Source organism: Pararge aegeria, chromosome 24 (genome assembly GCF_905163445.1).
Source record: "Pararge aegeria chromosome 24, ilParAegt1.1, whole genome shotgun sequence".
In the NCBI taxonomy this organism is placed as follows: Eukaryota; Metazoa; Arthropoda; class Insecta; order Lepidoptera; family Nymphalidae; genus Pararge; species Pararge aegeria.
Window position 1 is genome coordinate 8,064,276 of NC_053203.1, and position 27,473 is coordinate 8,091,748.

A 27,473-nucleotide genomic window follows, 5' to 3' on the forward strand; every position below is an offset into this window, starting at 1 on the left:
TTCTCATTATTAATAAATCAGATCACGTAGCTATACTATGCATAGTTTTCTCAATCTTTCGCTGTGTGTTTCTAGTGAAATTTCGTAGTTCTGATCTTATTTACAATAGCAAAAAATCTACTTTTAAGCAAAATATAAAATTAAAAGTGCAGATGCCAGCTTACTTCTGTAAATCATGATTATATAAATGTCGCAATAGATACGATTGGGGACGTTTTTAACGAATATAAAATTACAGCATCTCGTCACGACTCAGATATTTGAAATCAATTTTAAAGGCTTCTTCGTAAAATGCATAAAAACCTACTTAACAACGCCCCCTGTTCAGTTTGTATTTACATAGTAGCCGCTCAATTATCAACATTCGTGACGAGTTCTGTAAGGCTTTCGATGTATTTTATTGGAATCAAAAACATTTCCACGGATGCATTGAAACGAGAAACTTAACATTACGTTACAGAATTATCATGTACATTATACACATTACATACTCGCATGATTACATTGTTAAATTGTTAACGAATTTCTTTGTATTATGTTATCTTGTTCGAATGCATCTAAATTTTAAATTTAAGTTAGTATCTCACGATTTCTATGTTTCACTTTATGTTAATCACTCCTGAAATACAGCAGAGCACTTAAACGGTCAAAAACATACCCAGTACCGTCGAGTTTGTGTTAACTCTATCTATGAAGTGTAAACTTTAAACATATTATTTTCTGTCTAACACTATTCAATGAATGCACTTTATCACTAAACACTCGATGTTGTCTGCATTGAATGATTGAAATACTTTACTTGAGTTCTCTAGTCTATATTTTCTTTCTCTGTTCCTCTTGTTTTGTAAATGTATCGAATTAAGTTCCACTCATTTGAGCCTGTCAAAGTTTTAAAATTATATTCTCTTTTTTGCAAAATTATTCAAAATAAATATCGATACAACAAATAAATCAAATCGGAAGTTCGAAAATTACATCCATTCCTAATAATGAAGTTTGAGGTATTGGCATATAAAGTTTGATAAACAGTGTTAAATAAAACAAAAATCATCAAGCAAAGTTATATTCATCAATAATTGTACACTGGTTAAATCTGATGCAGAAAGACGTTTAAGATGTAGAACTCTATATTCCTCGTATTTCGTTCATTGAGTTTACCACAACTATTTTTATTATTTTCGGTCTAAAATTTTCAAATTAATATAGGAAATCCATGACGATGGAGATCGTATCACCATTGACAAGTACGAAAAGAACACCGTCCTTACAGTCCGGAGGACCACCAGGCCCGACAGTGGGAAATACAAGCTGGTGCTCACCAACTCATCTGGCACTTGCGAAAGCATTGCTGATGTTGTCGTTTTGGGTAAGTTTTAAATTGTGAAGAAATCAATTTTTTTAAGGTGACTATCGCTTTAGTAGTGAACTTAATTTTTTTTTAACCCTGTTTAACGATCGTAATATTATTTAGCTGAATTCAATCAATTCGTGATGAAACTATCTAAGCCCTCGGAAAATATTTTTTGTGAAATGTTGATTGGCTTCAAAGACTAGATTTAGTTTTAGCAGCATTTAAAAGTACTGTCTTATTCAAGACGGTTTTGCAGCTGTTTCCCATTGAAACAAGTCATTTAGATCAAATTGATAGTTTTTTTTATTCTTTATTTATCTTGATCCTTACTTGATCGATACTTGCGAACGTGATTCTGATATTCCAATAAAAAAAATTATGCTGAGAACTTGCCTATTCAATAACAGTTATCAATTAAGGCAGCTGTGCTCAAAGTAAAAATTGATTTGCGAAAACCTTGTTGTTTAGTAATGGGAAGGAAAAATGGATACGTATTATTTATTCTTAGTCATTTTTTGGGGCCTGTAAATAAAAGTACCCAAGTCTCTTTTGTGTGTGTGTTGTCAAGTAGGTACCCAATTTTTGGTACAAATTTGCAAGCAACACAATGCTGAGACAACACAGATGTATCACTTCATAATGGCTATTTCTTTTTCAAGATAAACCTAACCGTCCAAACGGTCCAATCGAGGTTGTGGATGTTCGCGCCGAAAAGGCTACAGTGAAATGGAAGAAGCCAGACGAGTTCCAGGGATCCGACATAACCGGATATACACTCGAAAAGATGGACATGGTATGTACCTAACCATTAAAAATAATAGTGAAATAGTCTAGAGATCTTTGCATTGTTATTATTTAAGGCTTTTTATAATAGATAATTTAGTTATTGCTTTACGTAATAATTAAGTACCTAGATGGAATAGTTGTGTCGAGTATATACTGAACCTACCGAGTATTTACTGAACTAGGCTGCCTCGTAAATTGGTGTTGCTGGTCGTGCCGCCAACGTAGCCAGACGCGTATTTTATTACACATACGCGCTTATTTCACAAACAATGTAATGGTTATTTTTTTTCTAGGACACTGGCAACTGGGTACCATGTGGTGAATGTGGGGTTGAGCCTACAGAATTCACGGTAAAGGGCCTCACACCAAACCACAAGTACAAGTTCAGGGTACGAGCTGTCAACAAGGAGGGCGAGTCTGAACCTTTGGAGACCGATGGATTCATCGTCGCTAAGAATCCATATGGTAAGTTTACGTAACAATGAATCGCAATTATATAAATATTTAGGGGTTTCCCTCGAGTTTCCAGAAAGCATTAAGCAAGAACAAAACGCTACTATTGACACTGACATTTGATGTCAACGTCAAAATGACGCTGTCATTTGTCATTAATTTGCATTTCGATTTTTGCATTTGTTTTATGTTTACAAACAAACTATTACACTAACGTGAAATACTTTTAAATTTTTGAATACAAACGTGTTAAAATTTTGTGGAATAAAATGGAGATAATTGAACGGTAGGGGAGTATACTATTTGGCAATAAAAGACTAAGAATAAATGAATGTATATGCTATAATTTAGTTTTCGCGGTACTAAAGAACGTTAGCTCTTTTATGGCGATTTTTTTTATTTGTTTTAAACGTATTATTATTCTTGGTGACAAATTTTTAGAAGCTATGAGGGCAGTATTGAGTCAGCCACAGTTTTCATTAAATATGCACTTATGATTAGACAACTTACCCAAAAAAAGCCTTACAGGAGGTACCCGTAGGTTTACGTTTCCTCCTGGCGTGCTTTGCTCACCTAAAAATCCTTATTGTGGTTATCAGGTTGTTCCAACCGAAACAAAACAATAGCAAATTACTTCTAAAAATTTTAATTAGGATATGAAATTATTAAATTAAAATACAATTTCATGATTAGTACTGTAATATAATATATTAGAACTCACAAAAAATCATTCTCTCATCATATTATGAAAAAATCATTTATTATCATTATCTGTATATATAATAGTATATACTATAGTTTTAAATACATATGCTGTTTATTGTATCGCCTAAATACTTTGTCAATTCCATTTGCACTGTATCGTAGCTAAGCAATAAAATATTTCTTGGGTTTTATGCTATATTTATTGAAATGAAAGTTAACAACATTATCTGTAATTTCTTCCAGACCCGCCAAAGGCTCCAGGCAAGCCCACTATCATAGACTACGACAACATGTCTGCCACACTGCAATGGGAGGCACCCAAGGACAATGGTGGACGTCCAGTACTTGGTTATGTCATAGAGATGAAAGACAAGTTCACTGCTGATTGGATTGAAGTAAGTTTGGGCTGAATCTATTGCACTGATAGAATAATTAAAAATAGTAATACAATAATAATTATTTACTGAAATTATGAATAGGGATATCAAACAAGGTTGATTAATAAATACTATGTTTTATTGGAGTTCTGATACTGACTTCTATGATAGTTATGAAATAAATATAAAAAGTGGATGTTCGGATGGCCAAAATAACTTTTCTCAGAGAGCTTGTTGCCTGGATCAATGCAGTGGAAATTAAGCTTTATTTAACCTTTGGGTTTTGGGATGTAGAAAAATTGCACACCATAGTACTTAACTGGTCTGAAGTTAGTTCTTGTAGAATTTTATGGATTAAGTATGTTGAATGTCACAATTAAATTTTTAAAAACCATCTGTACCCTTATGTATTACTTATCAATGACTTGCTTTAGTTTGCACTGTATTTAGATGTGTTAGGTGGGGGGGATATCATTTAAAAGTACTCAATAAAAATGTATAATCCTATGCCCTAGATTTTTAAACCATACTTACAGTTTATGATCTTTGTTCTGTAGAGGTTCTTTTATAGAGTAGTGTCAGGTTTTAGTTTTTGACTGACAGCAAGAAAGGATCTTATATATATTACTGTATTCTGAATTCAATTGTATTTATTTGTAATTGTTTTGTTTACCGATTTATCGGTTTGTTGTAGGAGGTGGTCTAATTGTAAAATTCGTACATTCTCTAGACAAGTACTGTGTGCTAATAAGCACTCGCACGAAACGTTTTTTATCCACGTTTCTGATACGTGCAGCTAAGATGTGGAACACCCTCCCGGCAAATGTGTTTCCTGCCATGTATAATTTGAGTACCTTCAAGGCTAGTGTGAACAGGCTTCTGGGCAAGCGTGCTCCAACCTAGACCTCATCATTGCTTTCTAACGGGCATGATTGTCGTCAAGCGCTGGCCTATCGTTACTAAAAAAAAAAAAAAAATATCATAATAGACAGTGATTTTTTTTATAATATATTTAAAAAAATCTTGTATTATATTTTTTACTTATTTATTGAATTATAAAAGGTTCACTATCAACTCTGAATTATGTAACTAGGTTCTAAAGACAGAAGATGTAAAGACAGAAGCCAAAGTAGAGGGTCTGAAAGAGAAGATGATCTACCAGTTCCGCGTGAAAGCCTACAACAAAGCAGGTGTCGGTGATGCTTCAGAACCTACAGAAAACCATCTTTGCAAGCACAGAAACTGTAAGTATTTTCTGGATATTCTGAATCTGTATCAGATGTCATTGTCTGTGATCATTAAAGATACAATTTTGAACATAAGCATTGCGCGATGTTTAATGGACAGATCTCTTGATCAAATGTAATGCTGTCCTTCTCGTAATGTATCCTGTAGACAAGAATAGCACTAGTTTTATACCTTGTAACTTGACTTTACTGAGCTTAAAGATTTTTTTTTTTTAAGTGACGTGAATGTTATGAAATAAATAAAGAAGGTAGAAAATTATGACTTTTGTAACAACTGGCAATATAAAAAAAACCATGGGTTGAATTAGGTTTAATCAAATCAAAAGCCTTTACTGATAGAATAATATTTTCACCCAACAGTGAAGCCACGCATCGAACGTATCACCTTCAAGTCTGTTATCATTAAAGCGGGACGCACGCACAAGTGGTCCGTCGACGTTACGGGTGAACCTCCACCGGAGACCACATGGTAAGTAACAATATCATAGCTGGCAACTTTTTTACGGTTACTTTAGATATTCAAATCAACATTTTTTACATCCATAAGAATTTGCTTCGTTGTATTGGCACGTTTTGGCAGTAAAATTGGCAATTATGCTGCTACGGTCAACGGAATCCATTCGGTAAGCATTTGTTTCGCGGTCGCTATAAGACTGATGTGAAAGGCATATACTAATTTCGGCATCGACGGTAGGAGAGCCGTAGATTAATTGGATAAAGCGCTCAGGCCGCGAATGCCAGAGAGTCGCAGGTTCAAATCCTGTCGGTTCCGAGAATTTTTATATGCATTTTCAATTTCTAAAATTGTTGACAATTAACATAAAATAAAGAATTTTAATATTTTTTATTGATTCCTTCAGGTCTTGGCGTGAAAACGTAAAGCTAGTGAACACAGAACGCATCAAGATCGAGAATGTGGACTACCACACAGACTTCACAATCGTGAACGCAGTGCGCCGCGACACTGGCAAATATACCCTCCGCGCCGAAAACTGCAACGGTTTCGATGAGGAGACTGTCGAACTTACCGTTCTGAGCAAGCCTAGCGCGCCTAAAGGTAGGACTGAATACGTGTCTTTAGTAAAAGAGTCGTAATTTAGACCTTTGAAATGTGTGACTGTGATAAAACACTAAGTAAATAAGTATTTCGACGTTATTTCATATTATTTGTACCACCCTTAAAGTCTACTTCAGACTAACAAAGACCGTCGGAGAACTATTTCTCTAAGTCATGTACAATGAGAAGTTTAAAAACTGACTGCTGAGTGCTGACCTTCAGTAGTGGAGAGTTATTTAAAAAAGCGGGAACTAACAAAACCAAGGTTAGTTTAGGTAGTTTGTCTGCCCTAGCAATTTACTAGGAATGCTGTAGTTCCTAGTAAATTGCTCTAGCTTTTCTACATCTCAAGGTCAACCGTTGGACTGAATCTTTTAGACACCATTTTTTTAATAACTAATCAGAAGTTTATTTATGCGTGTTGTAATCGTTCTCGAGGAATTACTAATTAATTTTCATAAAAGTGTTCTAAATGTGTTAAAATCTAAATTTGTATATTAAAATTCTGGTCCAGTCATGTTGACCCAAAAATCCAATTAATTTAAATCCAATGGTGTTTGTAAATAGGGCCACTGGAGGTGACAGGCATCCATGCAGAAGGCTGCAAGGTCAGCTGGGAGAAACCGGAAGACGATGGCGGTTCTCCTGTCAAGGAGTACGAACTTGAGAAGATGGACCTCGCTACAGGCAAATGGGTCCGTGTTGGCAGGTCAGTAAAACAGTCTTGTTCAAAAGATGTTGACTTTACAATGAATAATTGTTAAGAATAATTGTTCTTAACGTAAATTCATTGTAAATCAACATCTGAGGATGCTCCGGTATCGGATCGAAACGTGCGTAGAGGTTACATTGCCGAAGATCTGTTTGGTGTGGAGTATAAAGATTGAAGAAATTATTTATTTATTTATTTAAGAGCACTAACAACATGCATATTACACGTTTTTTAAACATAGCACACACACAAACACATGGACTGATATGCACGCCAATGACAAGTGCACATAGCATTGACAAAGCGTCATATATACAATTAATTTGCAAAAAAAATTATAAATTACACCTTACAGATTCTCCTGCTTTTTGCGGAGTATAAAAAAATTAAGCTTAATTTTCATAATATATCATGGATTTCCGCAAAGTAACGTCTGCTTCTATCCAATGGGCTTGTTCTTAACAGTTATATATGTAAGTCAAAGGTCTTCGTGTTACCTGTACTTACATGAACTTGGTACACCATATCGACTAAAGAACTATTCGACCCAAATTAAAGCACTAAAATGTGTGCTTTATATGCAACACAGAACCAAGAATCCGTGTACACAGCTAATTGAAGCATGAAAAACCACTCCATTTTAGTAGTGTTTCCCGAACAGGCGGTTACTCACCTCATTAATTTAGCAGATGACAGTAATTATTTTACTACTAATGTTCTTAACGTTCACCATAAAATGAGGAAAATGAGAATAGTTTGTGAGCTAGCAACATTCCGCGGGTCTGAAGTCTCAGTGTTTGGACAATGCATGCAATAATGCCTGAGTGAGGATTCTGTATGCTCTTAATTCTGTGTGATGTGACATAGTGTTCTTTGAAGCGTAAACAACGCATCATCTACTCATCGTGCGCTTTTATTTTTGTTTTTATCTCACGTTTTGTGGGAATATTCTAGACGACTGGCCGCTTGCTTGGCGTCAACCTTTCTTGAGAATGTTTTTGTTAGTATTTATAACCGCCACTTTTCGGTTTGAAGGAATCCTTAATCCTAGAATTCTGGAACAATGAAAGAACTGTAATAATAGTCTTAATTGTTTTCTTTGTTTTTTTTTACGTCCTGTTCAAATTTTTTTGTCATTAACACTTTTACTTGTTTAAATATACAAAGTACCTAATTCTTTGTATGTTAAATCCGAGACCGTATCTATTTCAAAACCATATATTGATACAATCTTTTTGGCATTGGATATAAGTGAAACTAGTTATAAATAAATTTTTATTGTAACGCTTTTAATTACCAATACATAAATTGACGGCCGATTGGCGCAGCGGGTTTGATTCCCACAACTGAAAAATGTTTGTGTGATGATGTCTGGGTGTTTATCTGTATATTATAAGTATTTGTGTATGTTATTCATAAATAATATTCATCAGACATCTTAGTACCCATAACACAAGCAACGCATTTTATGAATGAAATGGAATAAAATAAAATAATTAATACATTATCAAAGTTTTCATTTTATTATTGAATGCAGAGTTGCTGGTGACAAGAAGCCTCTTGAAATGGAAGTGACCGGTCTAGAACCGGGCCACCAATACAAGTTCAGAGTTACGGCTGTCAACGACGAAGGAGATTCCGAGCCATTGGAGACCGAGAAGGCTATTGTCGCCAAGAATCCATTCGGTAATTATTTAATATCACTTGCTTTAACGGGGCAGGGAAATATCTTATGGGAACCCGATACCTGAGAGTTCTCCACAAAGTTTTTTAAGGCCAATGAAGTTTACCAATCCTACCAAATCCTTCTCGTTCTGAGATGAGACCGCGCACTACAGTTGGTTTGTTATGGGTTTATAATGTTGATATATATTTTTTTTTTTTTTTTTTGAAACTTGGCTTTTGACGCTTGGCTAGTTACTACCCTACCGACGAAGACGTGCCGTTAAGCGATTTACTGTTCCAGTACGATATCGCGTAGGGGTATAGGTTTAATAAAACGGCTGCACCCCATAGCCCGTTACCATCTTTATTTATTTATTGATTCATAAGACACACCAGCAATCAATTGTACCTACATTCATAAAAAAATTAAATTATGTGTTAGAATTACAAACTTCTAGTGCCATTACAATAATAGCAAAGTAAATATAAGTATAAGTAAAATAAAGTACTTAACTAAAAACTATTAAAAATAACAATGTAAATATGAATTAAGCTATTATAACAAATTGATAAGTAATATTAAATAAAATGTATAATAAAGATAGGTCTTAGACTGTATCATGGCTTAATAGCAGGTGAGGTTGCAGTAAAGGGATAACTTGTAGTGGAATAAAAAAAAAAATTAAAGTAATAAACGATATTCTCGTAATTTACTAAGCCCATTTTTATTTACTCCCCTTCCAGATGTAGCCGACAAGCCCGGCAACGTAGAAGTTGCAGATCATGACAACCAAAGCGCTGAGATCAAATGGGACCCTCCCAAGTCCGACGGCGGTGCGCCCATACAGAAGTACATCATACAGAAGAGGCCGAAAGGTGGAGACTGGGAGAACGCAGCAGAAGTGAGTTCTGCAATTTACTTCTTCAGGTTCTTTTTAGTTCGGCCATACTGTTTGCTCGCTGTAAGGTGACGCTGGATCAGGATACGGTTGTCACCACGCCCATCTTTTTCTTAGGATGCCTGGAAGATATCGCTACTAAGCGATAAGGCCGCCCTTTGTATCCTACTTTTTAAGTTTCTTTTTGTTGCGTCCATTGTTTTTTTTTCTTTTTGTGGTATACAAATAAAGTGTATAAATAAAGTAAAATAGATAAATCTTTCTGCGAGTGTCGTATGAGGCGACTAAGGTAATATAACGGAGAACGGTAACGTTTTCAGTAGTAGCAGAGTTTTGATAAAACTATCGCCATGTTTATGTATGTTCCGGTCCACCTACGCCTAGAATTGATGTACACAGGGAAGCTTGGACGTCTATGCCCTGTGAAGTCAGTGGCGTGCACTCCATACATGCACAGAAGCACTGCCTAGAAAATATATCACTCGTAAAGTAGGAGTATATTTACTCTGGTCTAAAACTTTGTGCACCTATGTGAAGTGTTGCTCTGTTAATAGGCGATGGTTTTCCACTTTCCGTCAGGTGAGCCATCTGCTTGCACCGTCAATTTATACTTTAGAAAAAAAAGGGCAACTACGTCCTATAGAGAGCTATGCTAGGAGAGAGATGAAGAGATCCGTAGAAGAACTAGGGTTACCGACATGATGAAGAAGTCTCAGGCGTGCAGGTTTCCTCACGATGTTTTCCATTATCCTTGAAGCAAGCTATGTTTCAATCGCTTAAAACGCACATAACTTAGAAAAGTGACAGGTTCGAACTCGGCTCAGCCCCCAAAAGTTGAAGTCTTACCCTAGTGGGTAGGACTTCAACTTCACTTTTATCGGCTATCCGCTTTTGGAAGTGTTAATATTACTTAAACCTAATTTATCAAATCTTCATAGGTGCCCGGTTCAGCAACGTCAGGCAAAGTGGAAGGACTGCCCGAGGGTAGCGAATACGAGTTCCGTGTCATTGCTGTCAACAAGGCCGGACCGTCTGAAGCCTCTGAGCCTAGCAAGATGACAACAATCAGGCACAAAGCATGTAAGCCCGGACCTTATCATTTATTGTACAGTAATATTTTCTCTCAATTTTTATTAGTTTGTCATTCCACTACTTTAATTTTTTTTAAACCTATTAAAATATACTATGAATTATGGTAAAAAAATCCCTTACCTTTAAAGGCGCCAAATTTTATAATAAAATACCTATACCTATAAAAAATTTAAACTCATTCAATGTATTCAAAACTAAATTATAATTAGTAATACCAATAAACTTAAAGACGAATACATTGAATGAGTAGATAATAGTAAAATTGAATTTAGTGTAGTCTAATGGCGAAGTGTATTAATTTATTATAGTAAATTAAGTTTCCTATGTAAGTGACTTAGGTCTTTTTATGGGAATATATGTCTTTAAACCTAACTATTACACATATCGCAAGTAATAATAATAATGATTAATTGGATCAAAAATGTTACACAGAATATCAATACAACAGTAGAAAGAAAAAGAAATACAACACAAAAAGTAAAACAATTTCACATAAATTGGTAAACATATTTGTAAAGCTGAATGCACATTATATTGATATTCGCCTCTTATAACCTGTGGACCCCACACCAGGCTACCTGTATCGTGGGGCCAAGAGGAAACTTCATTTGTTTATGTGATATAAAAATACGGCGTTACTCTTATGTGTAATAGTTCGGTTTTTGTTTCCTTTGAAAAGCTAATAAATAAATAAATAGCCATCTAGCCCCAAAGTAAGCGTAGCTTGTGTTATGGGTACTAAGAGGACTGATGAATATTTTTATGAATAACTATCGATACCTCACGACTCCATCCACGCATAAGTCTACCTTAAAATATAGACATATGCTGTCGCGGACTTTTTTTTAGGATTTTTAGAGGGGAACGGCTTTATCGTACATGATTTTATCGAGACTTTAACCGTTGACGTACCACACGCAGCGGCAGCTCTCAAAAGTAAAAAAAAATCGATTTTTAAACTCTTCATTGATGCTATGCTATTATTGGTGTTAGTGTGATGATATAGCCTTCTTCGATAAATTGGCTATCCAACACGACAAGAAATATTTTTTCAAATCAGGTCAGTAGATAATTGCGTTCAAGTTAAGAAACAAACATACTCTTGAGATTTATATATATGTGTAAGATATAAATAATTACTTACGAGTATAATATACAGATAAACACAAATTCACTGAAAACATTCATGCCCGTCACACAAACCCGCCAGTTGTGGGAATCGAAATTTAAAGCAGGGTCGCAGGGCAGCGACCCTGCTTTCTGAGTTGTGGTCTGAGAGTGTGGTTCAACTGGAAAATGTTTGTGTGAAGAATATGAATGTTTTTTCAGTGTCTGAGTGTTTATATGTACGAGTATATTATAAGTATTTATGTATATTATTCATAAAATATTCATCAGTTATCTTAGTAACCATAGCACAAGCTACGCTTACTTTGGGACTAGATGGCGGTGTGTGTATTGTCGTTGTATATTTATTTATTTATTTGAATTTCTTCGCAGTGAAACCTCGCATTGACCGCACAAATCTGAAGGCGCTTGCAGTGCGAGCCACCAAACCTATATTCTTCGATGTGAACGTCCGAGGCGAACCTGCACCCAAGGTGCAATGGTTCCAGAAGTGGAAGAACGAAGAAAAGGAGGTTAGCAATATTTTTCTTTTATTCCACTGCAAGTTAGCCCTTGACTGAAATTTCACCTGGTAGTAAGTGATGATGCAGTCTAAGATGGTAGCGGGCTTACCTTTTAGGGAGTATGGTAGTTATACCCCAAATCGGTTTCAACGCGACATCGCACCGGATCGCTTAGCAGCATATCTTTTACGGTAGGGTGGTAACTAGCCACGGCGGAAGCCTCCCACCAGACCAGACCGGAGAAAATTCAGAAATTATAAATTCCCAAATTCCCCCCTGTCGGATTGAACCCGGGACCTCTCACTTTTATTTCACAACGCTCACCGATGCACCAGGGAGGTTGTCAAAAAAAATCTAAGTCTAAAGTCAAAGGCAAATATTTCTTTATTCAAATAGGCACATAGATGGCACTTTTGATGTTTTCATTACAAACAAAATGAGTACATAGTAGTGAGTTGTGATGGCGATAATTACATTCGTAAACTTAAACCTAAAGCTTGGAAAGTTCCAAACGCGCCCTGGTCTAAGAAGAAGCCCACAACAAACTTAGTCGGTTGTTATTTATGTTATAACCATCTCACATAGTTATTTGAAAATATTTAATAAGCAACCCAGTTAGAGACACACCAACACTTATATAAACTACTTTGGTTTATTTAAAAAAAAATCCATTCGTACGGTACATACCCATTCGTTTTCCATAATATTGTTCTCCAGCTATCTCAGTGATGAATTCGTCATTCGTCAAGATCTGTGTAGTTGTTGAGTTCTTTGGAACATACGTTACAAAGAAACAAAACTAGACATTTATTGTAAAATGGAAGATTCTTCACTTGTTTGTTACGCATTTAAACAAAAATTATTGATTCCCAGGGGTTGAGCTATTTGTCAAAATCTACATTAACGCGCGTGAAACCGAAGGATTGAATAAACAAAAAAGAGACGTATCCTTATATCTATATATATAAAACTCGAGAACGGTTAGGCACCGGCCATTGGCTATTTTAGGTCTTATAATATTTGGGGGAATCCTAGCGAAGTTTTAAATGGTGTGAGAAATTCTAATAACTGTGTTTGTCACCTAGCTTCTCCTAAATATCTGGACCAATTTTGATGTAATTTCGTTTTTAAATTTTAATGGGTTAATTTGAAAGCACGGTTCGATTCGGTAGATGGAGCTTCTTTACAGGGCAGGACGTCCTCTGTCGGGTCTGCTAGTTTACAATATACAATATATATAACAACGCCATTATCATCAGAGTCGGCTTGTCATAGTTGTTTTTTCAGTCTGTCTTGTTCTTACTCATAAGCGCTTATAAAGCTTAAAGCTTGCGATAGTGTTAATTTTGTTAGTCAATTTGTGGTGATATCTCGTTCTAAAAATTTTATCCTTAACTCGGGGCGCGCTACTTTACTTTTCATGAAATGTTTGCATGCAAAATTTCATGAAAATTGCTCGAGTATTCCGTCTGGTGGAAGGCTCTTAGGCTCTAAACAGTTATCATTCATCCGACAAAGGCGTGATTGCGTTTCGATACGATTATCATCACTTAACTTCAATTCTATTCTTATTATCTTTTACAGGTTACCGAAAATGTAATTAACGTGGATTACAACACTAAATTGGACATCAAAGAGTCTGTACGCTCGATGACCGGCACCTACCGTATCGTTGCCACCAACGAACACGGCAAAGACGAGGCCGAAGTAGAAATCACCGTGCTATCAGCTCCCGGCAAACCTGGTGGTCCACTTAAGGTCACCGATGTCACCAAGAACGGCTGCAAGCTTGCTTGGAAGAAGCCCGAAGACGACGGTGGTAAGTTACCGACCATAGATTGTATACTTATAATTTCTAGACTCTTAAGTTACAATGTACTGACTCTTAAGTCAAACCATTAATGTTGACACGTTATAAACTTTTTTTAAAACCTTAACTTGTTTCTTAAGTTTAACTCAGAATTAAACATTCTACCTAACATAATCATCAAATTATTTAATTCTTCTTAATTTCTGTTCGGAAATCATAACAATGCTCTAATATAATCATAACATACTCGCCGAAACAACACTGGTCGCCATTTTTATGATATGCTTGCTCCTATCTCAAAAAAATATTATTTGGCGAAAGTGACTAGTGTTGAAAAATTTAAATTTGTAAAATTTAAATTTGAAAAACCGTATAATAAAATCATCAGTTTGTAAAACCCCTTGCAACTTAGCCCAGTTCTAAATATGCCCGCGATTTCGTCTGCGTGGACATCAGAATTGGTTCTACAGATTCGCTCGTTAACAAATCTATTTGAGAGATCGGTATTAAAATTACATGCCCATAGCTTAGGTGACATTTCAAAGCAGTCGGCCCGCGCCTTAGCTCGTAAATAGTTTTAAATTTTCCTTCGGAAACTTCTTAAAGAATCGGGATAAAAGGTAGCCTATGTTCTTTTCCATGTCAAAGGCCGCATGTATGCACAATTTCATCCAAATCCGTTCGCCGTTTTTGCGTGATTGAGTAACAAACATCCACACTTTAAGATTTATAATATTAAGTAGGATGATTATGCTAAGTATGGAAAATTAAGGAACTGTTTTAAATTAAATAAGAATAACGAATCACATCGCTATAAATTCTGGATTCTAGAACTAGATGACCAATGGGGCATAGTAACAATTTCCTATACATATCTGATTGCCAAATAACTAACTATGATTTTATTGCTTTAGGCAAACCAGTTACCGGTTATGTAGTCGAGAAGCTCAACAAAGCTACAGGACGTTGGGTGCCTGTCGGCAAAACTGATGATACAGAAATGGAGATCAAGGGCTTGCAAGAAGGCGAGGAATACGAGTTCCGAGTCAGGGCCATCAACGATGAGGGAGAATCTGAGCCGCTGAAGACCGATCATTCTATCGTGGCTAAGAATCCTTACGGTGAGTCCAAGTTCTTTAAGTGTTGTGGGCTGTAAGGCTGAGTCGAGGATGAATGTGTCAGAAAGGCATGCAGTTTCATATGGAATTTAAGCATCATATGTTTTGCTTAAGAGAAAGGGCGTTGATCGTACCCCCTCTTATTGCTTACAAACTCGGGAAAAGAAACATTTTGAGGTACATTGATTTTTATAGCAAAAATGGTTACGGAATTTTTATTAATTTGTCTTACTTTGGAAGCTGAGTTTGGAATGTAGAATAATTCAGATCTGCGAATACTTTTGTATGGATCTAATAAAGCTTACTTTTTCTTTTATACCATCTCAATTTAGTTGTATAACTGTAATATTGTCGACCTAGATATCAGCTGTCGTAACTCCGTGTGAGCAAATATTTCAAGAGCGTAAACCCTTTCCTTTCTTGTTTAATGTGTTCGTTAAATGAAAGAATATGCACTAGATGACGTGAAAATAACAATCGGTTTGCTTTCTTCGTATTTAGAAAACATCAGCCGATATATTTTTTGTCTAACTCGGGAATCTGACCCGGGTCTATGATTCAAAACCCTCTCTTATATAGATAACAGAGGGTTTTGAAGTAAGACTGAAGTAAGTTAAGACAATAATACGCTTCGTGATTATTCAAACACGCTAACATCACCCAGTCAGCTAAATGGGTGTAAATAAATAGTTTTCATATAATATTCTTTCTCAGATATCCCTGGCAAACCTTCCACACCTACCATCGAAGACTGGGATGTAGATCGCGTGGACCTCAAATGGGAAGCGCCCAAGAACAACGGAGGTGCACCCATCACTGGCTATATTATCGAGAAGAAGGAGAAATATGGGCATTGGCAAGAGGCGCTTGTTACTACGGTAATTTTCAATTTCAATAAATTTTTTATTGAATTACATTTTACCCGTTACAGCCAATGCTAACTAAATAGATCCGTCAATATTATACAAATTTACTGGCATACGTTACCAGTGGAAGTCTGATAAAAGTACTAGTTTGTTGCATTACATTTTTTCCTTCCAGACGCCAGAATGCAAAGCCCGTGTACCAGAACTGAAAGAAGGCAACACATATCAATTCAGAGTACGCGCTGTGAACAAAGCTGGTCCCGGTGAACCCGGGGAGCCTACTCAACCGCACGTTGCTAAGGCCAGATTCTGTAAGTAAATTATAAGCTTTCAATCACCACATTCTGTCAAACTTGCCAACTCAATAAAAGCCTTCCAAAAAGGTACAAATATTTTAGTAAAAACTTGTGACTGAATTAAAGTATGATCTTAAATTAAGGGTCGTAAATTATTTTACTATCTCAGAACTTAATCTTAAGTCCAAGCTTATATCAGAAATATTCTTGTAGATGCCCTTGTAGTCAAGATTTTAGATACGTGCGTACGTAATCTCTTTTCTTAAAGCCTCTAGCCATCTTTTATTGAATATTGAATTTCGTTCGTTATTTATTAACCGCTAAGCAGAAAACTCCGTACACCTCTAGCATTGTAAAATTCCACAATTTAATCTACCTTAATTTCCTTCTGCAGTGAAACCGCACATCAACCGTGACAAGATGGTCGCGATTCGCGTTAGAGCTGGGACGAACATCAAACTTGATGTTGACATCAAGGGTGAACCCCCACCGACCAAGACCTGGACGTTTGCCAACAAGGTATGACCAATAGTTCACCATTTATCTCTTTAAAGCATCGTACATTTCTAATAGAATGAATTGGGAATCTTCCACTTTCATAAAAATATATGACCTTACCAAGAACGAACATGATCAATTGTGAAAGAATTCACCTTTTTTCCATCAACACATATACAAGCTTATATATAGGTGGATTGACTATTGATGCCTTGTCTTGCTTAACCCTTTCCAAACAATTACTTAGTATGTTCCGACACATTCTTTGCAACGAATTCCCGCATATCTCGATGTGAGTCCACGATATTCCATCAGTCTTAGCCACTTTCAAGAGAGACTATTATTAGACCTTGTCTTTATTGGAAATTTTATTTGCAGGTCGTTGAGAACGGCCCAGGCATCAAGCTAGAGAACGAGGACTATAGTACGAAACTGCAGATTTTCGAGTCCTCGTGGAAGAACACCGGCATTTACACTTTGAAGGCCGAGAACGACTCTGGAGTTGATGAAGCCACAGTTGAGATCACTGTTCTTGGTAAGTTTACTTTTAAATTGATTATTTCAAGTAAGTTTGACGTGTTGGTAATGGAACCGATGGGTTTAATCTAGGATGGAGACTTTTAGGAAAACGACAGTTAGGATGATAAATATAGAATACAGATTTCGGCAGCACACTAGTATTTTTTTGTGTAGATTTGTTGTAATATTGGTAATATAAGTCTTAAACTTCGATGCATTATGCAATTATCTTCATCGTCTATTACTGATTTAGGTGTTGAAAACGCAAATAAAAACATTTTTTACCGGCGAACAATATTTTAGTTTAGTTTTAGCTTCAAGCGCGCAAGGAAAGTAAAGTATTGTTCCAGAATTTTCTGGCTCCAAAAGGCGGTACTTTTGTAAATAAAGTCAGTTTAAGAAATCAGCATTAACGAACTACCGCCATTTATCTGACACCAGTATAAATCTTTTGGGTGGAATAATATTTTAGCTGTTATGTCCTTGTAGTGAGTTACTGAAAATATCATGTTCATTTCCAGATAAGCCAGGCAAACCTGAAGGTCCACTTGAAGTATCGGACGTCCATGCTGAGCACGTGAAACTTGCATGGAAAAAGCCCAAACACACTGGAGGACTTCCACTCAGTGCCTTTATTGTGGAGAAGATGGATACCCTCACTGGAAAATGGAGTCCAGCGGGTACCATCGATCCTGATGTCACCGAGGCTACTGTTACTGGTAAGAATAATACTGTACAGACGTAAAGGTGCCTCTGTGTTGCAATACCAATGTACAATACATCCCACTATATCACGTCTTCCACGACGTTACCTAATATCTGAAATTGACTTAGCATCTTTCGTGACGTCTTTAGGTGGATTAACTGCAGTAAAAATGATTATAGCCGTCCTAGTTAATCTGATAATTCTCATGAATTCTAACCTAAAAATCTTCGCGCTCCTAAAAAATACAAATCTTGAGATGTTTAATTTATGGCCTTAATAATGTTATTATAGAAAATAAGTCATTATTTTATTATTATGGCCATAAATTACCAGCAGAACTCAGACGAACCTTAAACCATCCTTCAGTTGCACGGTCAATATATAAACTTAAATCACGCGAATCCCTCCGTGAGAAGTTTAAAGAAATAGGCATACTTACTGTAGCTTCACAATATATTTATGACAATATAGTATTTGTAAGACAACATATTAGTCTTTATAAACAAAAAGTGGACATAAACAGTCGACTTACAAGAAATGGTCATAAATTAGTGTCATCTGCATATCGTCTGCGTAAGGTACAGGGATCATTTGTGGGATTGAGTATACGCTTTTATAATATGATTCCTAAGGTGATTTTGGACCTGCCAATGCACAAGTTTAAAGAATTTGTTAAAACACATTTATTAGAGCGAGGTTACTATACAATTGATGAATTTTTTAATGATAAGGTTGCTTGGAAGCATCCGGCTCCGCTTTCAGCTCTCACAAGATAGAAAAATGAATGTTAAAATACAAAATGTAAATTGTTGATGTTGGAAAAGAGCAACTGCTGAGTTCTTGCCGGCTTCTTCTCGGTAGAATCTGCCTTCCGAACCGGTGGTAGAATCACTACAAACAGACAGACTTGACGTTTCAAAAGTGCTTATATTAGGCCTACTTGAAATAAATGAATTTTGAATTTTGAATTTTGAATTTTGAATTTTGAATTTCATTTTCTACTGGCTTCTGCGTCTTCATTTGAGTGCATTTATCTGACATAAAAATATATTTTTTTGCTCCAGTATTAAAGAACAATGATCATTAAACAATTCTAAAATAAAAAGCTCTTTAGAGACGTCATGTCTGTCTCTGATTGTATTGACTCCATTTACCTTATGCGTTGATGAATTATGGAATTCGTCAACCCATACTTCCGTATTAATTCTATTAGTGTGTGCAAATATAACCAAATAATTCTGCTCTACAGGTCTAGAACCAGGTCACACATACCAATTCCGTGTTAAGGCACTGAACGAAGAAGGGGAGTCTGAACCTCTGGACACGGACCATGGCATCCTCGCCAAGAACCCATACGACGTACCAGCGCCACCTGGCCTGCCAGACATCGTGGATTGGGATGAAAAATCCGTCAAACTTAAATGGGAACCTCCGATTAGAGATAACGGTGCTCCCATCACAGGATACATTATTGAAGTCATGGATAGAGATAGAGGAGAGTTTGTTAAGGTAAGTCTTGTTTCCTTTACTGATTCACACCAACGAAATAATTATTGTAACTCCAGTAAAGATTTTTACATATTTAGTTTATACGAAGTTTTTTACATATCCAATTGAAATAATAGTAAGGATTCCTGATAATAGTTAAGTTGGATATTAATAGCAATAGGTTTAAGTTACACTTTGTTCATTTTATTGTTTTATTCTTCCAACAGGCAGCCGAAGTCAACGGCAACGTCTGCCAAGGCACAGTGCCGAAATTGGAGGAAGGCAACCAGTATCAATTCAGAGTGCGTGCTCTTAACAAGGCTGGTAAATCCGAACCTTCGGAGAACACAACTTGGCATACTGCTAAGGCACGATTCTGTGAGTATTTTCATTTAAATTTCTACGTAAAATTTAGGCCAACCTTCATTTATATTACTGCGATTCTTGATCTGTAACGGTAACCTAGAAGTAATATGTCAGAATATAAAATACCCTTATCGTGTACCCCTTATTCGTGATCGTACTGGAAATGTAATATCTTGTCAGTAGTATAATAATATCTTGTCAGTACAGCTATGCCATTTGTAGAGCGGTAAGTTATTGCAGCCAAGACCTACCACCACGCTAAACCCTAATTTTTCTGGCTTGAATAAATAAATCTACTTAAATAATTTTAATACACAAATCGACAACAAAACAGTGTTTATCATATTATTTATTTGTAACAGTGAAACCAAGAATCGACCGCACAAACCTCAACCCGATCTCAGTCAAAGCTGGACTGCCAGTCTCCCTGGATGTGAAGGTCTTCGGAGAGCCTCCAGCCAAGGTCACTTGGTACTTCCAGGGCCAGGAGTTAAGCAACCGGGAGAATCTGGAAATCATCAATGTAGACTATAACACTAAGTTCCTTATGACCAAGAGCAAGCGTGCAAATACTGGCAAATATGTAATCAAGGCCAAGAATGAAGTCGGCGAAGATGAAGCTGAAGTAGAGATAACTATTCTTGGTAAGTTTTGTTAATTAGCATCTGGTTTCCAACCCTATTGAATCTGTATTCATAAAACACTATGAGACTTCATAGCATTCTATGAAAACTCATAGTGTGAAGGTATAGTCAGTATCTATGTATATTGTAGAAGGTAAAGTCTTCGGTGAATCAGTATCATATGCTTTCATCACATATCATAAAAAGGTCCATTGAAGAAATTTATACGCAAGAAATCTAACAGTTTTTAGTGTTGTTCTTTAAGATACGGAATATACTCCAATGTTTTTTTTTACAAACAACACCGGTAAAACATTAATGCATAATATGTTTCCATTGTTTTCTCCAGAAAAGTGCCTAAATTAATGTCCTAATTTGCAGGCAAACCATCCAAACCCAAGGGTCCATTAGATGTAGCGGACGTTACAAAGAATGGATGCACATTGTCTTGGAAGAAGCCAGAAGACGATGGTGGATCGCCTATCGAATACTACGAGATTGAAAAATTGGATCCACTTACTGGTAAGTGTATTTTAATTAATAACCTCAGCACGCCAAAAAATGCGACTCTTTTGGTGAAATGTGTTTATTAGAAGAAAGAGATGTTACTAAAAAATCGGGTAATCTAACGATAGTTATTATGTAGCGTCTATTCAATGCTAGAAATTTGATAAAATGAAGCTAAGCCACCAGCTTAGGTCAGTGGTATCAATTAATCGTTAGGGAAAGTTTTCTTAAAAGTCTAAACTTAGATTTTAGTCCAACGGGCCGCGTGACCGATGTTGATGAAGGACATGAATATCAGTTCCGCGTTATCTTTATTTCTTTAAAGTCTAAACTTAGATTTTTGTTGGTTTGTAAAATTTAGTAAAATGTTTGTTTCAAGGTCAATGGTTGCCATGCGGCACGGCCAAGGACACGAAGGCAAATGTAACTGGCTTGTCAGAAGGCAAGCCGTACAAGTTCCGCGTGAAGGCTGTTAACAAGGAGGGAGAATCTGAAGAATTGGAAACTGAGAAGCCCATTATTGCTAAGAATCCCTTCGGTGAGTTTTTAGGTTTTATCGAGAATCCAATTTTTAAGTTATTATCTGGGATATGTTAATCGAATGGTTTTGGCCACGAAGTTCGGGTAAATTCTATAAACGCTCAAATCAGTGTAAGAACCTTAAATGCAAGATCAAAAAACTAGAATTACGAGTAGCAAGATTCGTTAGAGGTTCATCAAAAATAATGATGAGCAGACTCTGTATACTCTGGAAAAAAAAAGATTTAAAAATTACGCCAACTAAATTTCAATTTAACAAACCATGTTGGTATTACTCAAAGGTTAATTAATAGTTGCTTAAGACATATGTACTTTTACAACCTATACCTTTGATTTAAGAAATTATTCCTGATAAGCGTAACGTAATGTAAATACATGGCATCCTGTATCTTTTCCAGATGAACCCGGTAAACCAGGCCGTCCAGAACCACGCAACTGGGACAAAGACTTCGTGGAACTGGAATGGTCCGCGCCAAAGGACGACGGCGGTGCCCCCATCACTGGTTACATCATCCAGAAGAAGGAAAGGGGAGAAAGGTAAGGAATTTTTGGTTATTTATAGAAGGAGAGTTTTCAAAAGTAGACATTTTGTACAAATCTAATGTCATTATGTTATGAATAGATTGTTCTATAAATATTGCTTTAGAAAAATATACCAGAACAGTGTTTGTCTCAACCTAAATAGTTAAGTTTGTTTTACTCGCATAATATTTCCATTACGAAATTTATTACTTTTTCTCCTTTTCCGTTCTACTAGAACATGGCAAGATTGCCTTCGCACTACCGGCGAGCGTCCAACAGGCCGCGTGACCGATGTTGATGAAGGACATGAATATCAGTTCCGCGTTATCGCCCTCAACAAGGCTGGGCAGAGTGAACCCTCTGAACCCAGCAAGCCAGTCATTGCCAAGCCCAGATTTTGTAAGTTTTTATTAAATTCATCCCTTTACTTATCCTAGGATCATACTATATGTAATAAGTAATTAACCACACAGGGTAACGAATGAGTTGGGTATGGATGAGATTGGAGGCCCCCCTCTGCTTTCTATTGTAGTCTACCGCGCGCCGGTACTCTCAATGAGTATACAAAGAAGTTGATTTAGTAGCCCCGCAATATACATATAAATTACTCATTACATATACCAGCTGCATGAATTTGTTAGTAATTAGATTTGATGATTATCGGATTTTTGTGCTCTACTTTTAGTTAGGGACATGGAAGCAGTTAGCAAGTTAGCTGTTGCTTTGCTCTGCTTTTAGCCTTTGTCCACGACTATGTAGTCGACGATTGTTTAAATATCCCGAGAAAACCTATTATTACCTCTATCCAAAGTTTCGTCAAGATTACATTAGCTGTTGTTACGAACCCACGGGCCCTATTGAAGAATTAATTTTTAAAGTAAACGAATGAATGCGAAAACATGCAAAATACTTACAAAAAACATGTGAAATAATTTAGCAAAAAAATTTTTTATGCTAATTTCAACCCGAATAGGAAAAGCCATATAATAATTATTGTGATATTTTTACAGTGGCACCCAAAATCGATCGCAAAAACTTACAAAGCCGCAAGATCAAGGTCGGCCAACTCCTCAAGTTGGAGGCTGATGTTAAGGGCGAACCTGAACCTACAATCACTTGGACTTTCAAAGAGAAAACCCTCAAGAGCGATGAGAGGTTGAAGATTGAGAATGTGGACTACCACACGTCGTTCAATCTCCAGAAATTGACAAAGGAAGATGGTGGAAAGTATGTGGTGACAGCGAAGAATGAATCTGGTACTGATTCAGTGGAAATCGAGATCACGGTTGTAAGCAAGCCGTCTAAACCAAAGGGACCATTGAAGGTAAGTTTTTGTTTTTTTTTAATGTTTATGCGATATTTAGATTGATTGATTGTACTCTGAGTTCTTAAGACTTGAAAAATTGATAAACTATTTTTGGTTTTAGCAATGTAGATGAAGGTTTTAGATAAAACCATATTTTCAAGTCAAAAAAGTTATATAATAATGATGAATCTATTCCCAATTTATTTTGAAGACTGGTTATCATAAAGTAGTGTAATCTGACGATGGCTTTAACAAATCTAATTAGCAAACAATTCTGCAACCTTTAATTTTATGAATTATTTATATCGTAAGGTTGCTATTTAAAATTTAGTAAATTTTGTTACTTTCCAAAAGGTATCTGACGTCAAAGCAGACGGTTGTAAACTCAAATGGGAAGCACCGGAAGATGATGGCGGTGAACCAATTGAGAGCTACGTTGTTGAGCGAATGGACACCGAATCCGGAAGATGGGTGCCCGTTTGTACCACCAAAACACCGGAAGCTGACGTCACAGGGCTGAATGAAGGAAAAGATTATATGTTCAGAGTTAAGGCTGTCAATCCTGAGGGCGAGAGTGAGCCGTTGGTCACTGAAACTGCGACCACTGCCAAGAATCCTTATGGTATTTACCTATTGATTCAATTCATTCAATGTTTTTGTTTAATTTTGGGTTAAGGAACTGTTTTCAATAGCTTTAGAATTTGCTGCGTCATAATTTTTTTATTATGATTTGTAAAATTTTGGATGTAAAATTTAAAACCGATTCGATTATTTCTGATCAACCTTGTAATCAAAAGTTAAATGGTTAAACTGCATAATTTGATTTAAATACAAAACAACCCTTTTTTCTGTTCAAATGAATAATTTATCAATAAGATTAAAATACATCGACGATATTAACTAGTGAGATATTAGGTCCTGTTTTGTCCGGTTTATTTAATTTCCAGACCAACTTTATAGTGTTTTTTATGCGTGGTACTTTACTAAGTGGGTATCCATCAATTAAATCCGTCATTATCTGTAGTACATTTAATCAGCAAAAAATACGAAACTGCTACGAGGCTGCTAACATTATCATCTTATAATTAAACAAAGGCATATATTTAGTAGGTATCTAATTATTATAATTCGGTCAAGGTAACTTTATTTGAGAAATATTTTATTTAAGTTTGGGTCTTCTACAGGCGAACCAGATGCACCAGGCAAGCCCGAGTTCAAGGACTGGAGTGCGGATCACGTTGACCTCAAATGGGAAAAACCCGCGAACGATGGCGGCGCACCCATTACAGCGTATATCGTGGAAAAGAAAGACCGCGATACCGGCAAATGGGTTAAAGCTGCTGAGGTGCGTATTTGAAGCATAAGAATAATACTTAAATAAAAAATGAATATATACATTTTGGAATACTCAGAAAATGTTTCTACTGCGATCCATCCGTATGTTTAGATAATTGCTTGTGCTTATATTATTAAGTTACAGACTGTTCGAAAGGAGTAGCTTTTTTGTTAACTTACTTATTAGCTGGATCATTTTGACAGTAATAATATTATCTTTTTTTTTTTAAATGAGTCGTCAAGTGTAGTGCAAATCGATCGTTAGGAATTTCTTTAGTGCCATTTTTATGTATCATAGCGGATAATTTATTATTTAATTTCTTGTTATAGGTTCCCGGACATAAAACAGATGCCCGCATACCAGATTTAATCGAAGGGAAAACATACCAATTCCGAGTGAAGGCCGTTAACAAGGCCGGCCCAGGCAAACCGTCCACGGCATCCGAGAATCTGCTTGCCAAGGATAGGTTTGGTAAGTCTGCAGATTTTTTTAAGTCGTAAAATGTCGTCGGGTCTCTCTGCCGGAGATGTGCGAATTAGAACTGAGTATACCTAACAATTATTATTTAAACCACATTATAGAGAAGTTTACCTTTTGGTACCTCATTTAACAAAAGAACATCATAATGGCAGAATTTTTGTTTTAATGTAAATGTTTTAAAAGATGAGGAGATCATTTTATAATTTTATTCGCAGCTCCGCCTAAGATCGACAGAACTAACATGCGTGATCTCACGCTTAAGGCTGGGCAGAACATCAGGTTGGACGTCAAGGTCACTGGCGAACCTCCACCGACAAAGACATGGTAAGCAAATTATTTTCCTTTGATAGTTCTAAATGTAATCCCGATGCTTATACTGGTCAAAAGTCCAAAACTGTTAGTCACTTTTTAGTTTTAGCTTCATGCTTATCTGGCCGTCGCATTCAACCTATCAAGCAGTCGCGAATAATCGTTATGAATTCATCTTACGCGACCGGACACCTCGCGCCCAATGAAATCTACGTAAATTTTCAGTTAAATGCCTATAAAAAATATATAGATAACCTATCATGGTTCTGAAAACGGCATAGGCTCTCTGATTAATTCATCGTTATGAAAAAAAATAAAAGAGAAGGTTCCCATAAAGATCAAGATATCTACAATATCCATAAAAGCATAAATAAATGAAAATGTAGGCAGTTAAATATTATAGGCTATAAGATGTTCATACTAATAACCAGTTTATTTTTGGTTTACTTATTCTTTCATTTTATTAAAATTTAGTGGCATCATATAAAAGACCAAAGTCCGAAGAAAGTCGACAACATGTGTTCTCTGCAGGAAAATATCACTAAGGGAATAAAAATAATAACTAATACCATTTCTTGAACTTTGAGAACGATAATCCTGCTATTTATAAAATAAAGGGAAAATGCCTTTTACTTTGTTGATGGAAGGAATAAAGGAATGTAGAATTATTAAAAGGATTTTGATTACTATTTTTATATCAAGCTTTAGAAGTTATTTACGATATAATAATCTTTATAATCCAGGTTCCACAACAAGGAGCGTCTGTCCTCAAGGGATGACCTGACTGTAGACGTGGAAGACTACAAGACGAAACTCTCAGTGATGATTGCATCGCGCAAACACAGCGGCACATACGTGCTGAAGGCTGAAAACAGCAGCGGAAAAGATGAAGCAACCATACAAGTTATTGTATTGGATGTGCCTGCTAAGCCTGAGGGACCATTGAAGGTCAGTACCTTTAGAATGTAACTTGATAAGTGCTAAGGAAATACCAATCTTAATGGATATAGGCTGCTTCCAACTCTTCTAGTAATATGCCACTAAAACCGAAAATCATTATCAAAATAACAACTCTAACTTTGTAAAACAAAAATTATATCCGAAAAGTTCGTATTTCTTAACAAATTTAAATTGTCTATCAAAACATATGTTAAACGAGTATTTAATCTTTAATATTCTAATTAATATCGATATGTATTAAAATAAAAAGCCGTGAATGTGTCTCGCAAAAACTCTAAATTGACTTTTTTTTCCACAACATCGTTGCCATTGGTATAAGAATAAAAATAAAACCTAAGGAATCGCTGAAAAATTGAGGTCAATAATTTCAGAAATGGCAACTTCGGATTACTCTAATAGATTGTGTTCGATAAAGATTGCTAACCGTTTATAAATAGTTACAAACAAAACAATTATAGCTGGTACGAATTCACGAGGTTATCGATTCTTTGTTAGTTATTTCCCTTTTTTAATTTTAGATCTCCGATGTCCACAAAGAGGGTTGTCAACTCAAATGGAATGCACCTTTGGACGACGGTGGTGCTCCCATTGATCACTACCTAGTTGAGAAACTAGACACAGAAACCGGTAGATGGTTGCCGGCATTGAAAACCAAGGAACCAAAAGCAGAAATAGAGAACTTGGTACCCGGGCACGAGTACAAGTTTAGAGTATCTGCTGTAAACAACGAAGGAGTTTCTGAGCCTTTGGAGGGAGAACAATCTATTATTGCTAAGAATCCATTCGGTAAGTAAAAATTAGATATTTTTTTTAGTTACATACCAGTAATACTTGCGTACAAAGTTTCTAGACTTTTTTGTACAACCGGATATTTCTAGGCTATCTATTTTTTTTTTGTTCTAAGTAAACAGAAATGGCTCAAGAAGTTTCTTTAATACAACCCTAAAGATAATTAAAGACTATAATTTTCATTGCATAGATGAGCCCGGCAAACCAGGGACACCGGAAATCCTGGACTGGGACAAGGAACACGTGGACCTCAAATGGGAGAAACCCATCAAAGATGGTGGTGCTCCCATCACAGGCTACATTGTTGAAAAGAGGGAAGTTGGTTCCACCAAGTGGCTCAAGGCTTGTGAGGTGAGGAAACAATAATAGTAGTGGTTTTACTATCATGGATAGGGCAAAATAATTCCGCAGAGGCGATCAGTGATTCCGTTTGAGATAAGATTGTTGTCATAATTTCGA

At 36.2% G+C, this 27,473-nt stretch overlaps 1 protein-coding gene across 20 annotated transcripts in view; it reads left to right on the plus strand.

The window, feature by feature from the left end:
• LOC120634462 (twitchin) overlaps positions 1-27,473 on the plus strand; it is a 160,556-nt gene that overhangs the window by 84,633 nt on the left and 48,450 nt on the right. For all 20 annotated transcript variants that reach the window (XM_039905046.1, XM_039905066.1, XM_039905049.1 and 17 more), the window contains 34 exons: positions 1,207-1,366; positions 2,011-2,144; positions 2,431-2,602; positions 3,539-3,690; positions 4,766-4,916; positions 5,280-5,388; positions 5,780-5,976; positions 6,544-6,685; positions 8,226-8,374; positions 9,098-9,255; positions 10,191-10,332; positions 11,845-11,984; positions 13,560-13,794; positions 14,700-14,906; positions 15,618-15,781; positions 15,945-16,080; positions 16,460-16,584; positions 16,942-17,098; positions 17,604-17,801; positions 19,038-19,297; positions 19,504-19,654; positions 20,005-20,286; positions 20,647-20,787; positions 21,152-21,310; positions 21,711-21,849; positions 22,070-22,233; positions 22,845-23,158; positions 23,495-23,762; positions 24,325-24,485; positions 24,806-24,947; positions 25,172-25,280; positions 26,009-26,213; positions 26,744-27,011; positions 27,205-27,365. In XM_039905046.1, the coding sequence (XP_039760980.1) occupies positions 1,207-1,366; positions 2,011-2,144; positions 2,431-2,602; positions 3,539-3,690; positions 4,766-4,916; positions 5,280-5,388; positions 5,780-5,976; positions 6,544-6,685; positions 8,226-8,374; positions 9,098-9,255; positions 10,191-10,332; positions 11,845-11,984; positions 13,560-13,794; positions 14,700-14,906; positions 15,618-15,781; positions 15,945-16,080; positions 16,460-16,584; positions 16,942-17,098; positions 17,604-17,801; positions 19,038-19,297; positions 19,504-19,654; positions 20,005-20,286; positions 20,647-20,787; positions 21,152-21,310; positions 21,711-21,849; positions 22,070-22,233; positions 22,845-23,158; positions 23,495-23,762; positions 24,325-24,485; positions 24,806-24,947; positions 25,172-25,280; positions 26,009-26,213; positions 26,744-27,011; positions 27,205-27,365 (5,952 nt within the window). The remainder of the gene's footprint in view (positions 1-1,206; positions 1,367-2,010; positions 2,145-2,430; positions 2,603-3,538; positions 3,691-4,765; positions 4,917-5,279; positions 5,389-5,779; positions 5,977-6,543; positions 6,686-8,225; positions 8,375-9,097; positions 9,256-10,190; positions 10,333-11,844; positions 11,985-13,559; positions 13,795-14,699; positions 14,907-15,617; positions 15,782-15,944; positions 16,081-16,459; positions 16,585-16,941; positions 17,099-17,603; positions 17,802-19,037; positions 19,298-19,503; positions 19,655-20,004; positions 20,287-20,646; positions 20,788-21,151; positions 21,311-21,710; positions 21,850-22,069; positions 22,234-22,844; positions 23,159-23,494; positions 23,763-24,324; positions 24,486-24,805; positions 24,948-25,171; positions 25,281-26,008; positions 26,214-26,743; positions 27,012-27,204; positions 27,366-27,473) is intronic.